The sequence below is a fragment of the Leptonychotes weddellii genome, chromosome 2 (genome assembly GCF_054177405.1).
Source record: "Leptonychotes weddellii isolate Sample4059 chromosome 2, ASM5417740v2, whole genome shotgun sequence".
Lineage (NCBI taxonomy): Eukaryota > Metazoa > Chordata > Mammalia > Carnivora > Phocidae > Leptonychotes > Leptonychotes weddellii.
This window is the reverse complement of record NC_138370.1, coordinates 160,267,260-160,284,800: the sequence shown is the minus strand read 5'-3', so window position 1 is coordinate 160,284,800 and position 17,541 is coordinate 160,267,260. Positions and strand designations below refer to the sequence as shown.

Below are 17,541 nucleotides of genomic sequence, written 5' to 3'. Positions count from 1 at the left end.
AGATCATGACCTGAGCCAAAATCAGGAGTTGAATGCCTAACCAGCTGAGCCACCCAGGCGCCCTAAGACCCAGTGTTTGGAACCAGACCATCTGACTGTAGAGCCTGTACTTTTTTTTTTTTTTTTTAAGATTTATTTATTTATTTATTTGACAGAGAGAGACACAGTGAAAGCAGGAACACAAGCAGGGGCAGTGGGAGAGGGGGAAGCAGGCCTCCCGCGGAGCAGGGAGCCCAGTGGCAGGGCTCGATCCCAGGACCCCGGGATCATGACCTGAGCCGAAGGCAGACGCTTAACGACTGAGCCACCCAGGCGCCCCTAGAGCCTGTACTTTTAATCATAGTGTAATATGAAGAGGATAAAGCAGGGCTGCCTGTTAGACGAAATAGTCACCATGGGTGGTCAGTTATGGACAGTAAGGGAGGAGTAGAAGTAGAAGCAAAGTGCTGCTCTCACGATTTGGTTAAATAAGTTGTGTAAAAAGCATGTGTCCCTGATTTTTTTCACTAGGTTATGAATTCTGTAGAAGGATGATGTGGTTCATATGTGAATTGTTTATAGCAAAATTTTGGAAGTTCAGAATCCTATTGTGATAACAAACATTATACAAAAAACTCAGAATTCAGCCAGAACTACCAAGACCCATATATGTAAAAATGGGGAAAACGTAGAGACAGACAATTAAGGTGTAAAGAAAGCTCAGTCTTATAAGAAATCAAATAAATGTAAATTTAAATCATAATGTGCTATGAGTTTTTAGTAAATTAGCAAAAATTTATAAAATGTTAATGCCCAAAGCTGGTACTCTCATTCATTACTGATTGCATTTTAAAGTAGTATCTTAGAAGAATAAAATGGTTCAATCAGTAAATAAATATCTCTCTTTCCTGGCACTAATTCAGTAAATATGAAAGGCACGTACTTATTTTTCTTATATATTGAGAAGCATATTTTATTGAGCTAATCTGCAATAGACAAGAAATGCTTTGTATTAAATATTTTTTTTGTTAACCACAGAAGAAAATAATTAACAGCTGTTGAGCAGAAATGTTGATTCAGTGTTTTTCTTAAAATTATTAAGTATGAAATGTATTTTAATTGCCAACCCATCTCAAACTTAAATTGCATAACAATCTATCAGTGATCTCCTTGTTTCTGTATTATTCTGTGGTCTGAAGGAACATGTGAACTTTATATATGAGTCTTCTGTAGTTTTGTCACTAGCTTATTAACTTGGGAACATAATTTAAGTTTGATATTCATTCATTGTGACTGACTCCCTGAGATTTTGGAGAAGTATTCTTTATATTCCAGAACACTAAGGAATGATGAAATTGCTTTTATTAAAGGTGTGATTTCATAGTTTTAAAATTTAGTTTGTATTTACTTACTATATAGCCATAACTGGACAAATAACTACAGTAATAAATTATTTTACAGGTATTCACAGTTTTATATGGAAGATAGCTTTTGCCATTATAACATGTTTAACCATCACTTCTTTGATGGAAAGGTAAGAATTACGACCGTTATCCTTCTTATTATGGAAGAACAAATTCCAGAGTACCCTCTCTTATTTTCTTAGAGTCCCTCAAGATCATATCATGGCTGTTCCACCATTTATTGATTGGCATTTTTTTTTTCTTCATCTACTGAGTGTGTATCAAGCATCTAGAAGTGAATTGTGCTGTTCTTCTTTTGTGATTTTTCACTGCTCTTTGGATACAGACCCACTTTCTTACCAAGGCCCCCAGGGCTCTGCCTGATCTGACCCCTGCCACCCTCCAGTCTGTCTTCTTGTTCCCGCTCTGGGGTTTGTTTGTGTTCTGGATGTATGGCTTTCATCTGGGACTGGCTTTTGTCTTTTCTGCCAAGTGGGCTTTTGCCCATGCTGTTCCCTCTGCCTTCTAGTCTTTGTTAACTTCACCTTGTCCTTCAAAGCTCTGTTCCAAGTCACTTTCTCTAGCCTCCCCTGACCCCCAGACAAGGTCAGGCTCTCCTCTGTAGCTATATGATACTATAATTAAAAAATTCTGTGGATTGGGCGCCTGGGTGGCTCAGTTGGTTAAGCGACTGCCTTCGGTTCAGGTCATGATCCTGGAGTCCTGGGATCGAGTCCCGCATCGGGCTCCCTGCTCAGCGGGGGGTCTGCTTCTCCCTCTGACCCTCTTCCCTCTGGTGCTCTCTGTCTCTCATTCTCTCTCTCTCAAATAAATAAATAAAATCTTTAAAAAAAAAAAAAAATTCTGTGGATAGTTGTTTGATGTCTGCCTCCCTGGTAAATGTCATGTACCAGTTAAAGGGATTTATAGTTTTATTAAACTAATTCTTAAAAATTAGACAGGGTCAAGAGTGACCCCTAATCTGTTAACTCTGGGTGATAATGATGTGTCAATGTAGGTTCATTAGTTGCAGCAAATGCACCACTCTGGTGGGGGATGGTGATAATGAGGGAGGCCGTCCATGGGTAGCAGGGCGTAGCTTCTTTCAATAATACGATGTTATTAATGTCACTATAAATAAACAACATAGCAGAGCTGATACTTCTAGTTTGAGCTCTTTGCCAGTTGTATTACAAAATAAAAACTATACCCAACCAAGTAATCACACCTGACAGGAAGTTGGCCGCAACTGTTTGAAATGATCAAGACTACCTGAAGCACATATCCATATATGCACGTATATCAGTTTTTTCAAAAATTGTAAACCATGTATAAGTATATATTGTGTTTTAAGATGTTAATTAATGATAGAACAAAAACCAAGCAAAACTAAAAAACTACGTATCTAGGAAATGAAAACAAATTTTAAATTGTTGGTTGGGATTGGAAAATGAGTCTCCTGGTTCAGTCTAGCCAATGATCCACTCCTTCCATGAGACTCAGTCAGCATTGAAATACATATTTTTTAGCTGTGATAGCCATGTAAACCAAGTATTGAAATAAATAGCAGTTTAGAATTAGACATAGTTTTCCGAAGGGCTTATGTGGTCGATAATTTCTAGGATTTAAGAACTGATTAGATGAATGTGAAGGAGAGAGGAATTGCAAACTCACTTGACAACAGACGATGGTGGACTTCTCAGCTAGGCCAGTGGTGATGAGGAAATGAGAGAGGTGGGTTCAGTAGGCATTTCACAGATGGAAACTGGAAGACTTGGTGGTAAGTGTACTGGGGAAGAAGTCAAAGATGACTTAGTGGTCCAGCCTGGCTTTGTATTTCATTCTTCAAAACAGGGTAGGAAAGGTTGGAATTGAAAATTGGAAATGTTGGGTTTGTGGGGCAGGTGGAATATTGATGTAGAGGTATTCAGTATGGCTTCTTGAAACTCTGGGGCCTCAAGCTCCAGGGTGTGGTCAGGGGGCAGGTGCAGTCAGGGCCGGCGTCAGAGTAGGTAAAATAACCACGTCTGTATTACTGCTGGATGCTGCAGTCGTGCGTCGGCTTTGTTTATGTGCTTATTTGTTTTTCATACCACGACTTTGCTTTCTGTCTTGTACAATAATGGTGAGATAAGAGTGAAATGATGTTTGAATACCTAACAGTTGGCTAACCGTTGTTTATATTTTAAGAATGTAACATGTAATTAGCCTTTTTCTAGAAAATTCTTTTTAACTTTTATTGAAAGCTTATGGAATTACCTTATAAGTTTCTAAAATAATGGTTGGAATAAGCTGCCAAGACTGGGCTCCACTTTATTTTTCCCGGAAGAAAACAATCATCTAGCTCAGGCTTTCCTTTCTCTATATTTTAGGAGCGGCCTCTACATAGCACTGAGACTGTAGGGATTGATCTACAGAAAACTGTTGTCTTGGATGATTTTACTCTCTGCCCTTTTTCTGCCTACTTCCTGAGTCAGGGTTTTCAGTGGAGGCTTACCATCTACTTAACCAATCCCTGAGTATTGAAGCGTCTACCAGGCGCCTATGAAGGTGTACAGGGTGCTTTGGGGTATATAAGCTTCTGTTGAGGCCCATAAGCACTTCACAGCGCACTGGATTAAAAAGCGGGAGTTCCCTGTGCAGGATTTTCTCATAGAAAATCATACAGTCTTGCAGGTAATAGAAAATGTCATATGCCTTAATGGTCAGGGAGGTTGAAGTATGTACAGGGGATGGTTATTTAAAGTACCAAGCACTTTTGGGGTGCCTGGGGTGGCTCAGTAGGTTAAGCGTCCGCCTTTGGCTCAGATCATGGTCCTGGGGTCTGGGATCGAGCCCCGCCTTGGGCTCCCTGCTCAGTGGGGAGTCTGCTCCTCTCTCTCTCTCTCTCTCTCCTTCCCCTTCTGCCCCTCCCCCCGCTCGTGTGCACACCCACACACACTCTCTCTCTCTCTCCCCCAAACAAATCAGTAAATAAATCTTTAAAAAAAATAATAAAGTACCAAGGACTTTTCTAGTGATGATTGAGATGGAGGGAAGAGGTAAGGCACTGTCAACACGGGTAGCATAAGCAAGCATCTGGTTTCCATAGGTGGTCAACATTAGGACCTTCAGCGGGTCATGACTGGACGTCACCCCATTGATTCTTACCTGGAAACAGATGTACTCTATGGTTTTTTAATTTAGCTAAGAGTGGAGGTTTCATTTCCTTGTTTATTTTCTTTTCCTACCTTTAAGTCTAAGGAACTGGAAGGTTTTTCAGTAACATCATCTGTATTTTAAGTCCTTGTTCATGTAGGCAGGTTAAGGAAGTGCCAGGCAGCACTTGAAAAATGATTAACCTTCCTGACACACCATCCCTCGCTCTAGGACTTCCAGTAGGAAGTTAATAAAGACTCTCCTCGGGAAAGCGGATTAGGATGTTGTCGTTTTTCCTGTCATCAGCTGAATCTTCTAAATTGATTTAGTAGTAGAGCAATATATATTTTATTATAAAGTACATATGGGTTTATTAAAGTTTAAAATGCCATTAAACTTTAAAGTCTTAGACTATTTTGTATACTGTGCTGATTTGCTTTTATAGGTGAGTGCTTGAAAAGGACTACAGAGTCAGTAGACTGGAGTTAGTATAATAGGTATATCTCTTATTATGTCTTCTCCCGAAGCAGAAAATAATAAATAGACAGTGCGTAATGTTAATTTTACAATGACTAAAAACACTCCACTTGGTCTGTTGGGAAAATGTGTTAATAGCCTGGTTTCATGGCCTGGCTGAGCTTTGTTATTTGCGGACTCTCATTCATTTACTTACCGTGCGTGTCCGAACACGTCTGTCCAGTACCTGCTGCTCAGCAATGTGTGCGAGGTGACTGATAATGTGTGAACTCGTGGTGGTGGACAAACCAGACAGGGAAAAAATAGGTCTTATTTGTCTTTGTGTCTCCAGTGTTTAGCTCAGTCCCCGCTTCTGTTTGTGGGATTGAATTCAGCATTTTAGATAGTCTTCATGGGTAATGAGTTTTTCTCTCTTAGGTTACTAAATTTAGTTTTTTAATTTAACCATTTGAAATGTGTAGTCCTCTGATAGTGATGGTGCTTGAATTTGCAATTTTAAAAACCCACTTATCAAGGAACCCAAAAGATAAAATCTCTTGGGGGCTGAATGGGAGAAGCTTCAGGACGTCACTGAGGGACTCTGGGGTGGCAGGACGGGTGAAGTTTCAGTACAAACAGTGGGAGCGAGCCTAATGCATTCTCTGAATAGGATGGAGTGTCTCCCTGTAGTCCTCATTTAGAAATGAATTTTTATTTGTTCCAGGCTGCCCTTGAAGTATGCAGAACATTTTTACAGGAAGATAAAGGTGAGGGAGTCATTATGGTGACAGATCCTCCTTTTGGTGGCTTGGTTGAACCTCTGGCTGTTACATTCAAGAAGTTAATTGGTATGTGGAAAGAAGGTCAAAGCCAAGGTGTGTAATTTATTACTTACTGCAGAATAAACATGTATCTGTGTATCTACTTCCTGTCAAATATTAGCAGAGCTCAGTGAATTGGAGCTCTGATAAAATATACATGTCTTGGGTTCTTGTGTTTTTTTGTGTGTGTGGTTTTTTTTGTGTGTGTGTTTTTTTTTTAACAGGCTTATTTGAGAATGTGGCAGACTTCATTATCATGATACACTTTGTATTATCCTAATCACGTGTTCTCAAAATGACTTGTAGGTGAGCATAAGGGGACATTACGAAGAATAGCAGTAAACTGTTGTCATTTATTCAATAACTATTTACTGAGTGGCCCCTGTGTACCAGGTACTGTTTAGGTGCTGGAAATAGAGTACTGAACCAGACGGACACATATTCCTGCCCTCATGGATCTTACATTCCATGTTCCTAAAGTCTTGCCCACAGCTCTAAGAGGGTGCCCAGCCTCTGGCTCAGAGCTCTAAACTGTGCCAAGATTTAGGTAGGAAGATCGGATATGCACCAGCCTTACCGTGGTTATCAGTGACAGATAGACACCCACACAGTAGAGGTGGGTTAGTGGCTGGGGGTTATTATTCAGCTTAAAGTGGCTTAGGCCTTCAAAATATTTTATTTAATTAATTGTTAAATTAGTTGGTACAATCATTTTTTAGTTTCCAGCTTGCAAGTTGACGAACTGTAAGAGTGTCAGGAATTTGTGATCGAGCTTCTCCTTTAATTGTGCTACATAAATAGTGTGCTTTGGAGACAGAATGCAAAAGAAATCCGAAACATGACTCAGTGTTAAGTATTCCACTTATTTTCAGTTCTTAAGTCCACTGATCAGAATGGATACAGTCAGTGTTACTGAGGAAGCAATGAAGAACAAATTACTTAAATCTTATGGCTTCAGTTGCCCTGTCTATAAATGGGGTTGTTTATTAATTAGTGATATCTTTGCCTTTACCTAGAATATAGTGATTATGTGTGTAAGGATTACTTTTATATACCCTTTATACCTGCGTTTAGGTGTAAAAGAATGTTTCCATTGACTTTTGGGAAACGTCAAGTTGTAAATGGCATTCTGGTAAACGTTCTCTTCTTTTGTATGATTTAAGTGTATTGAACAATTGCAATTTCTCCCAATATTAGAAGTATTTCAGTTACAGCTCTTTTATTTTTTTAAAATACCAATTTCTTATTTTCTTTTCCTTTTTTGTGGTCCATTAGATAGCAGTCACAAAGAACTACCCATATTCTGGATTTTCCCTTATTTTTTTGAATCCCGAATTTGTCAGTTTTTTCCAAGCTTCTGCATGCTGGATTACCAGGTATAGTAAATATTTTGTTTTCTGGCACAGTTGATGAATGGATATTCCACTTAAATAAATACTCTGATCAGACTGTCCATCGATTTTAGGAAATGAAACTATGATAAGCTGTATTAAACACTAAAATTGTACCATGCATTGCTTAGTCCAGAGGTTCCTAAATGTAATTCTTAGGGGTGTTTATTAAAAATATAGATTCTTAGGTACCAAAATACACCTACTAAATCAAAATTAGAGGGTAGAGCCCCAAGAAAGCACATTTTACCAAGCTTCCCAGGTGACCCTGCAGCGCGGCTAGGTTTTAGACCCACTGACCTAACTGACCCCGGAGTCATTGTTATGAACAGTTTTGTCTGTTCAGAGATTGTAGAGAAGTCAGTTGCTTTTTCTGGTCAGTGGAATGTCAAGTACACTTTACTGTACCACTCAGAGGATGCTGGCAGCTCTGAAGGGAGGTGTGTCCAGGTTGGCAGGTGGCAGAGGAGCAGAGAGGCTGAGGCCTGCGCGTGGGGGCGAGTGTGCTGATGTCAGGGTGGAGCTGACCGGCCCTCCCTCCCACCTCTGCCCTCAACTCCTGCTGCTTTAGTGTCCACTTCCTTCTATTCATTTCCTTGGGTTTTGAAGTTAACCCCTGTCACCAGCACCGTGTGGGGTCGCCAAGTGGCCATTGCTTCCTCTTTTGTAATGACATTTTTCTGTTTGAGCTTTCTGAGCAATGGACTACCTTGATGAAGGCTTTTCAGCCCCGGAACTGAAAATGAACATGTCTTCACTACCTGTTCCAAGCTAGCACTTGGATCTCATCTTTCTAATCTTGAAGGCATTTACACTTAGGAAAATTATCTAGAAATTCTGAAAGAAACAATGTTATCAAAAAAATGAGAGGACAGACCCCTACCTGCCATTCACCCCAAGTAGCAAATATCATAATTTGACACGTTTTGCAGGTTTGTAATCATAGCAGATGAATCCGAATTTCGCTTTCTTCACTGTGTCTTATGTACGTAAGTGTACATTTTTATTTATTTATTTTTTTTAAAGATTATTCTATTTTTTTCTTCTTTTTCCCGGATATAACTTTTTTTTTTAAATGTTTTTTATTTATTCATGAGAGTCCGAGAGAGAGAGAGAGAGAGGCAGAGGCAGAGGGAGAAGCGGGCTCCCCGCCTAGCAGGGAGCCCGATGCGGGACTCGATCCCAGGACCCTGGGATCATGACCTGAGCCGAAGGCAGACGCTTAACCATCTGAGCCACCCAGGCACGTAGCTCCATAGTCTTTATGCTTTTAATCACTTTATTTTTTTTTAAGATTTTATTTATTCATTTGACAGAGAGAGAGCAAAAGCAGGGGGAGGGGCAGGCAAAGTGATAGGGAGAAGCAGGCTTCCCACTGAGCAGGGGGCCTTGGGAAGTTCGATCTCAGGACCCCGAGATTATGACCTGAGCCGAAGGCAGATGCTTAACCGACTGAGCCTCCCAGGCACCTGCTTTTAATCACTTCACATTATTTCATTAGCAGGTTATATTATCAATTGTTAGCATTGTTTTTCTTAGACACACAGGTTGCTTCTGCCTTTAAGGTACTATAACACTGCCATAAACATTTCTTATTCACATAAGTTTTCCAGATTTTACATAACTTCCTTAAAATGAATTTCCAAAACTGAAATAGAATTCCAAAAATTATGTTATCAAATTTAATGGACATTTTTATGGCTACTGAACCATATAACAGTTCCTTTCCAAAGTTTATAGCACAAGCCATTTTAACCTTAACTTCTTGAGCTCTGCATTAGGCAAAGTCCACATCATAATTCTTCCCAAATCTGGTTTACTTTCCTTTTTAGAGCACATAGTTTTCTGTTTCTTGTCTGAGGGGTACTTCTAGTATTGACATTTGCAGTGCAAAGATAGCAGACATATCCTAAAGACGTTAACTAAATAAACTATTTTCAGTTGGCAAGAGCACCTGCTGCCTTCGACAGTGAATAATCATCTAGAACAATGTCTGGCAGAGAGTAGGTGCTTTACACATGTTGAGTGAAAAATAGCATGAACTCCAGAGTTGGAAAGGAACTGGGTTTTAATCCTGGTTCTGCCACTTACTAGTTAGGCCTACACATTTTATCTAACTCCCTGCAGCTCATGTGACCTGTTAAATGAGCAGAGTAATAATATACCTGCCTCATAAGGTTTTAGGAGTTATATGAGACAATACATGAAAAGGCTTAGCCTTGTCCCGAACACACAGCAAATGTAGACCAAAGGTTATTGCTCTCAGCACTGTTGAGACCATTCAGATAGTCCCCGGGTACGGGTAAAACTCTTTTTTGGGGCTTTCCTTTTTTTTGTACAGTATATGAAACATAGGGTCCCTCAGAAAACTGTTCCATGCACATTTAGAAATGCGTTTTCACTGCGGGCAAGAGTTTGAAATGGCAAGGAGGCCAAAGAAGGCAGATCCAGAGTAGAGTGGACGAGAGAGGTTCATGTGGAGAAACCAGCCATGGCTTGTTTTGACGGTCTGTGTTACTAGAAAGGAACTTGTGGAAATACTGCAGTCTCAGTTTTGAGAAATAGTTCCAAGGTCCAAGCTTATTAAAAATAATTATACACTTCAGTGTATTGGTGAAGAAAGTTTCTAACTAGGCCTTATCAGACAGGGTATCAGACAAGGTGAAAAGCAGTCTTTTTAGTAAAGAGAAAGCCAAACTTTGAAAGGAAAAACTAGAATAAAATCTGTGAAACAAAACAAATCTTCGTTTTTCCTGATTTCTACTAAAGATAAGAACACTACTTGCCCATTCCATGCTCAGTTGGAGAAACTGATTTTACCATATCTTCTATTGTGTTCATAAGTCTTATTTGTTGTACCTCACCTTGATGATCGGTCTTTCGTGCTTTTCTTAATTTCTTTCTTTCTTGAAAGTTTCTCTGGATTTATTATTATTACTATTCTTTCTGAAACTTTTTCTTTTTTCCTTTTCTTGTTATTTTAACCTTATTTTGTAGTAATTTCTTTTCTTGTATATTAGCTGCCTTCATCAAATGAAAAATTTGAAAGTCTCTTGTCCTCCTTCACAGGTCTTTTGCTATACACCTCGATTAGACCTTCTTTCTCACATTGCCTAAGGTGATTATGAGCCCCCAAACCACAATGCAGTTAAAAAAAAAAAAAAAAACCCAAAATCACTAAATCTTTTTTTTTGAGATACTTTTCAGGTAATAGGGAGGCAGAAATGCCGCAGATCTCCATAAAATATAAATTATGTAGACTGTTCAGTGATAAAGCACTTGATGAGTACAGAATAAAACAGTCATCAAAGACCTAGAAAAGCAAGAGTTTTATTAAGGGCAGATTAGAAAGGAAGGATGTGATAAGGAAAAGAAATTTTGACCCAGAATCAAAAGTGTGAGTCCTAGCACACTGCCTTTTAGAGGCTCTTTAATCTTAAGAGGGAGAAGTCAGTTTATCTTTCTTGGCCTCTGTTTCCTTACGTATAAAATAAAATGATTGGATCAGGAAAGAGATGGTAGAAAGTTTCACTTTTAGTGCTTTAGTGCTAAGCCTGATAAATTGGTTGTGACTTTCTGGACAATTTGTGGAGAATACCAGGCTCAGTGGTGGAGGGGGTAGTGTATGATTGATTAGTGATGTCTGCCATGGGCCGGGTTTGGGCATGGTGGAATTCAGGTCCTGTATTTACCATATCTGAACTAGATCTCACTTTCCTTCCACCAGGAACATGCTATGATGTCTTGTTCCTACTTCATCTGGGGCATTTGTCTGGATTGTTAAAAGTAGAGTTTTTTTTTTTTTTAAAGCTGTCCCTTAAAAAATCATCCTGTGTAGAAAACTGTTTTTTGAGATTAGTTTCATGTTCAGAAGTGAAGATATTTTGACAGGAATTTCTGACAAGTGATTGCAAGTTACAAGATGACAGCTGAAATTCTTAAAACTTGATGTGTAATAAACACAAACATTTAATGGGTTTGGAGTGACAAGGGCCATAATATATATATAATATACATACATATAGATATAATTTTAAATAAGAGGTAAGAGGGATATGGGCAATATGACTAAAAGACCTTTTTACTCTGGTGGAAGTTGTCTGATGGCAATCTTTTGATGCACTGAAATTAAATAGAACACAATCCCGAGGGAGTTAGGAAAATACAAGTACTCTGTCTTACTTCATCTTTGTTTCCCGACCGGATGCCTAGAACATAGTAGGTGCAAAATAAATGTCTGTTGACTTGAATATCTTGGTTTCCATATAACTGGTTTCAGTCTCATGTCACAGAAGAAATTTGCGTATAGTTAAAATTAAAAGTTAAGAATTGCAGAGATTCTTTGCTTTCCCTCATTTCTATACAGTACTTCATCACATTAATCAGTTCCATGGGAGAAATTTTCTATTTGAAAATTCCTCTCATCATTGTGAGTGAAATGTCAGAGATAATGATGGGAAAATGGTGTATCAGCTCCACCACTAGTGATATGCAATTTGCAAAATTGTGTTTGCTTTACAGCGCTTCCATAGGACGTTTATTTGTGTGGATGAAGCTATGAAATATGGATGTATGTTAGAGGTACATTAATTTACCCTAGCAGCATGCGTTTTACATACCATATGTTTATAGTTAATTAGCACAACAAACCCGCATTTAAAAATAATAATAATCTCAATTAGGTTATGCAAAATCAAGCAATCAACCACCTTCCTGACACATACGTTCTCCGACTCCTTGGGTAACCATAAAGAGATTGTTCTTTCTTTCCTTCTCTTCCATCTGCTATCTATTGTATTGCATGGAATATTCCATTTACTAGAAATCTTTCTAAGGCCCTCTTTTCCAACATTTGAAGATCTTTGAAAGGTTTTCTTGGGAAGAATTTTTTTTTTCTTATGACACAAATGTTCAAAATATCTTTGTTGAATTTAATAAAGTGTCATATATTTATAAAATACATAGAGGAGTGCATTAGGGAAAAATTATGAATTTACATCATTTTGAAAAAACTACTTAATGGTACTATTTTAAGGTGATTTTGAAGTAAAATCTGCTTATGTATCTTAGCCTCTAACAGGTGACATACATTCATAGAATTTTAAAGTTGGAAAGAACCATGAGGGGTGTACCATAGGCTAACTTCCCACTGTAATAATCCTCTGCTAAATTCATGACAAGCCGTCACCCGGCCTCACTTGAATGCTTTCAGCGAGCAAAGTCCTGCAGCCTTACAAGGCAACTCAATTTATTTAATAGCTCTAATCGTTAGAAAATTTTCTCATATTGAGATAAAATATGCTCCCTATTAACTTCTAACCATTGGTCCTACTTCTGTTCTCCAAAGCAATAAAGGCTAAGTCTCATTTTGATTCCACCGACACCGCTTCAGTTATAAAATAGCTATCAGATCCTCCTGGTTTGCGCTTTTCTGAATAAACACCCCCAAAATGTTAAATGACAAATCCTCTTCCCATTACTTTCGGTAGAAACGAACTGGTTTTATCAGGGTCTCCCTTCAAATGCAGTGACTGAATGCAGGGCTTCACATATGATCTGACCTCATCCTTTGCTTGTTATGGTATTACACTTCCGTACAGGGCGGCCGTGAGCCCGTGACAGCTTTAGTACAGTTAGCCAGACTGTGGACTCACCATGCTGACAGTTAACCAGAACCCCCAGGTTTGGTTTGGTTTGGTTTACCCACACTGTCCCTTGTCTAGCTGGGTCTCCTTGTATGGCACTTACTTTTCCCCCCACTGCTAAAGCTTATTGATCAGTCTGCCTGAACTCGTTCACCTGTTAAAGTGGTAGCCGTGGGCAGGGCCGTACGGAGAGCTTAGGAATTTCTCATTAAAGCCCTCTCTTTCCATTGTCAGTAAGTCCTTACATTTTTGTGGTTTGCTTATTAGAGCTAGCTTGTGAGCCAGTTCTTTTGAAAAATTCTTGTGTATTCTTGTTTAGAATCTAAATAGTTCATTATAATGTATTTGAAAGTTGGGTTCTGCCTTTACTGACTTCATAAAAAACTCACCATATTCTTGTGGATTATCTAGAACAATGGTTCTCAAACTTTAGTGTGCCAGGAGGGCTTGTTAAGAATACAGATTGTGGGGCCTGACCCCCGAGAGCTTCTGTTTTATGAGGTCCTTTGGTGGGGCGATAATGTGCTTTTCTAACAAGCTCTCAGGGGCGACGCTGGTGTTGCTGATCCAGTCCCCGCACTTGGAGAATTAGTGATCTAAAGAAGGATGGACTTAGTGACTAGGTGGATTCAGAGCAGGCTTAAAACCAAAGTGAGAACGTGTGTGGATAGCAGAGAGGTTGGAGAAGGAGACGAGAGCAAGAAGCTAATAGACATTGAGCCTGTTAGCTCCAGCTTCCTTTCAGGATGATCTGCCAAGGCTGAAAGCTGAGGTAGGGGTCTTGAGGAGAGGTTAATATCCGAAATAGTCACAACTGTTGCTGAATCTCTCTCTTCGTCCGCATCTTTCTGTCTCCACCATATGCCAGGCCCCGAACTGGGCGTTGTACACACACTGTCTCATGTAACCTTCCCAGATCTCTGGGGCAGGGCTCAGTAACCTCTGTTTCCAGGTGAGAATTATGTAAATTTGCCTCACGGCGCAACAGGTGAGTGGCAGAGCCTCTCTGGTCCCCAACCCTATGCTCGGCCAGGATGTGAGGGGTCAAATGGTGAATGGTGGGGGGCGTCAGAGTAAGGCTGTACTGAGACTCGGTGACCTGCGAACTGACAAGTAGCCCATCTCACACACAAAAATGAAAAGCCCCCACTGAAGCATCACACATCTTCAAGGGTGGAATTCTTTAGCGCCAAAAGCCAAACTTGTAATTCCATAATAGGCCTTCTTGCAAAGTCTGTTGTTTTGGATAAAAGATTACAGTTGTTCTCTTAAGACCAGGCAATATGAATTTATAACAAAGTTTACCTTTTCTATAATGAAATTTCACCGCCATAGAGGCCTCTCTGTTGATTAATAAGTAAACTCTTGCTTTTAAGAATTTCTTCTTAAATACTTTGGTTTAATTCCTTTATTGGCATCAGCTTGTTCTTTATTGGTTAAAGAATCTTCATAGATGTTGACTCCTTTGAGTAAGTTTTCTTTTTCAATTTTTTAAACTTTCTAGGTAGATTATGATAATCATGCACTTTATAAACATGGGAAGACAGGTCGAAAACAGTCTCCTGTGCGTATTTTCACCAATATTCCACCCAACAAAATAATCCTTCCTAGTGAAGAAGGGTACAGGTAAGATCCTAGTGGGGACTTGAGATATACGAGTCACTGAGAATAAAGTTCCATATATCCAACATGAAAATGCTTTTAATATTGACTCATGTAGTTCTTCTGCTACCTTTAAATTTGGTCTATAATTTTGAATTGAATTTGGATTACACTCCATTTTTATAACAAGTGCCATTTATCTGCTCTGTGAATCTTCTTGAAAATATGCAGCTGATTTAAGTCTTTCTTTCCTCCTTAGATTTTGCCCTCTGTGTCAACGATATGTTTCCCTAGAGAATCAACACTGTGAGCACTGTAATTCTTGTACCTCCAAGGTATAGTTTCTACAGAATGCATTTTTATTCATATATATTCATTTTATTTTAGCTTACTCGTTTCATTACATTTGCTTAATGTTATTTTTTTAAGAGATTTTTTTATTTGAGAGAGAGAGAGAGAGCATGCGCACAAGCTGGGGGGAGGGGCAGAGGGAGAAGCAGACTCCCCGCTAAGCAGGGAGCCCGAAGCAGGGCTCAGTCCCAGGACCCGGGGATCATGACCTGAGCTGAAGGCAGATGCTTAACCGACTAAGCCACCGAGGCGCCCCTAAATTCACTTTTATGTGAGGTACTGTATGACTGTATGACTGCTAAAATCAGGAATATTTCAAATAAGGCATGAGGTGAGTGCTAACCTTTGTTGAGGGTAAAATTAAGATGTTTCAAATAAGGAACTGAACTACGAGATACCGTCCCCATTCTGATGAAATAATAAAGAACATATACTGTGCACTTTTTATGTGCCAGGACCTTCCCTAAGGGCTGTACATGGATTAACTGAGTCACTCTGCACAAAGCCCTAGTAGATAAGTACTCTTCAGTTTTTACAGGTCAGGAAGGACAGGGACACACCTCCTACTTATTGTTTTAAGGAGGTGGGATGGACCCGTAAGGTGGCCTATTTATTTTAACTAAATCCAGTCAGAAAGAACAGGTGAAGTTTAGTTTGGCTAATACGCACAAATGATTGTCCAAAGGAAAGCCTGTATTTTTATAACTATCATAAGATACATTTTGCATAACTTTACACTTTTGTTATTGGTTATACTTGTTTTTAACTGTGGTAGCACATCTGATTACATGTATTTTCAATCAGTTTAGATATTATCTGTGTTCTTTATTTAAAAAAAATTATGCCCAGGTCATTTTTATAAAGCTCAAAATGAGGAAAACAAAACTTTATTATTTACCACGTAAGTGGTAAAAAAACAAAAGCAAGGAAGTGACCATCACAGAAACCAGAGTAGGTGTTACTCGGTGGGGAAGAGGAATGCTGGATTGGGAAGGGCTACCCGAAGGAGTGTCTAGGGGGCTGACAGTGTGCTCTTGACCTGTTGGGATTCATCAGTGTGTACTTTATAAGACTCATTAAACTGGACATGTAAGTGTCTTATATACTTTTCTAGGTAGTTTTGTTTCACAGATTTAACATTACCCAAACAGTACCCTATAATCTGTATCTTTTTAAATTATATAAATTTCTCAAATATGAATTTCATTAAGGATTATGCTGCATAGACACGTAAAAGTTATGAATCATTAATTCTCTTGAAATTGAGTCCTTCTTTGTGCCGATTGGGTTGCTTGAACTGGAGTGGACTTTCAAGATCTTGTAGATAAATCCCCTAGTTTTCCAGTTGAAATTGGGGCCCATCAAGGAGGCATTTGAGTTGAGTGGAGAAATGCATAGATTAAAATCAAAGTATTTAATTGTGAAGCCCACGAAAGTGAGAAATAAGGAATGAATAATTTACACAGATTTTAATAGGACATTTTAATTTTTAATTGTAGAACTTGATTTTTAATGATACATTAAATATAATTTAAAAATTATTTTTGTAGGATGGCAGGAAATGGAACCATTGCTTTCTCTGCAAAAAGTGTGTAAAACCTTGTAAGTATTTAGACTCCGTGTTTGAGATCCTATGAAAACATTTCACAGTTTTTCTTCAGCTAAATGGGATTTTTATTTGTGTTTATAAGGGAAAAAAAATTAATATAAAGACCTGCATTGATTTACTTGCTTTTTAATTTTGGCAGTTGCCAAAATACACACTCTCTCTTTCATAGGGAGACATGACTTTGTAACCTGTTCCACTGTGGCATTTGGTTTGGCTCATTTTATTAGGGCTTTGTGTCACTCAGCCAGACCCCATTGTGTCAGTGGGGCTCTCTGCTCATGGCTCATGGAGGAAGGGCTGCATTGGTTGCCATGTATCAGAAAGAAGTTAGTTGCTTTATGTGGGATTCCAACCTCTTAATCTTGGCGCTTTAGCCAAATTATAACCAGCTATGCAGACCGGTCACAATATTTGAAGTAAACCCTATTCATGCTTCCCTGTCATAAAGGTTGATCAAATGAAAAATTATATTAAATGAACTTCTTCTAAAACTTAATTTTTATTTTATAGCCTGGATCCACTGTAGCATTTGTAGTCACTGTGCTCTTCCAGATCATTCTTGCGGGGGCCCTAAAGATGGCTGCTTTATTTGTGGTGAATTAGACCACAAACGCAGTACTTGTCCTAAGATCGCTACATCTAAGAAAGTGAACAAGTAAGTTGAATTCGTTTATTGCCTAGAAAAAAATTTTCCTTGTGTGATTTGTGTAAAGCAGTCCTCCACAAGAGTATACAATAGAGGATTCAGAGGTGCTGAATTATTTGCTGTTTTTACTGTTACTTACTGTTTGCATAGATGGTGGGGTGGGAGGGCACGAAGATGAGTGAAAGAGCTAACATTTTACAGGTAAGACATGAAAATCACCAAAGTATAAGGTAGAAACTGATTAACTTTTTACCCCCTGTGGTTCATGTGAAATTACAGTTTGTGGGGAGAGAGTCCAGCCTCTCTTGATGGACATGATATTTAAGTCGGGACAGATCAGATGCAGACATGTGACAGCAGGCAAGGCTGGAGAAGGCATTTCAGGTGGAATGTAGTGTGTAATCCCACAGTGAACACATCGGAAAATGAAGTTATCTCTTTAAATTATATCAGACTTCTAAAAAACATTGACTATTTAAATATGTAAAATTTTAATTTTT

General features: G+C 38.9%; 1 protein-coding gene across 4 annotated transcripts in view; it reads left to right on the top strand.

Annotated features, from left to right (window-relative positions):
* ZCCHC4 (zinc finger CCHC-type containing 4) overlaps window positions 1-17,541 on the top strand; it is a 52,579-nt gene that overhangs the window by 22,815 nt on the left and 12,223 nt on the right. For 3 of the 4 annotated variants that reach the window (XR_014143082.1, XR_014143081.1, XM_081812535.1), the window contains exons 6-13: window positions 1,441-1,513; window positions 5,701-5,851; window positions 7,073-7,173; window positions 11,710-11,769; window positions 14,338-14,459; window positions 14,695-14,770; window positions 16,337-16,388; window positions 16,906-17,050. Coding sequence is in view for 2 of the 4 variants with exons in the window: in XM_081812535.1 (XP_081668661.1) it covers window positions 1,441-1,513; window positions 5,701-5,851; window positions 7,073-7,173; window positions 11,710-11,769; window positions 14,338-14,459; window positions 14,695-14,770; window positions 16,337-16,388; window positions 16,906-17,050 (780 nt within the window). In the remaining 2 variants the exon portion in view is untranslated. The remainder of the gene's footprint in view (window positions 1-1,440; window positions 1,514-5,700; window positions 5,852-7,072; window positions 7,174-11,709; window positions 11,770-14,337; window positions 14,460-14,694; window positions 14,771-16,336; window positions 16,389-16,905; window positions 17,051-17,541) is intronic. The other variant, XM_006744592.2, reaches the window with a different exon arrangement.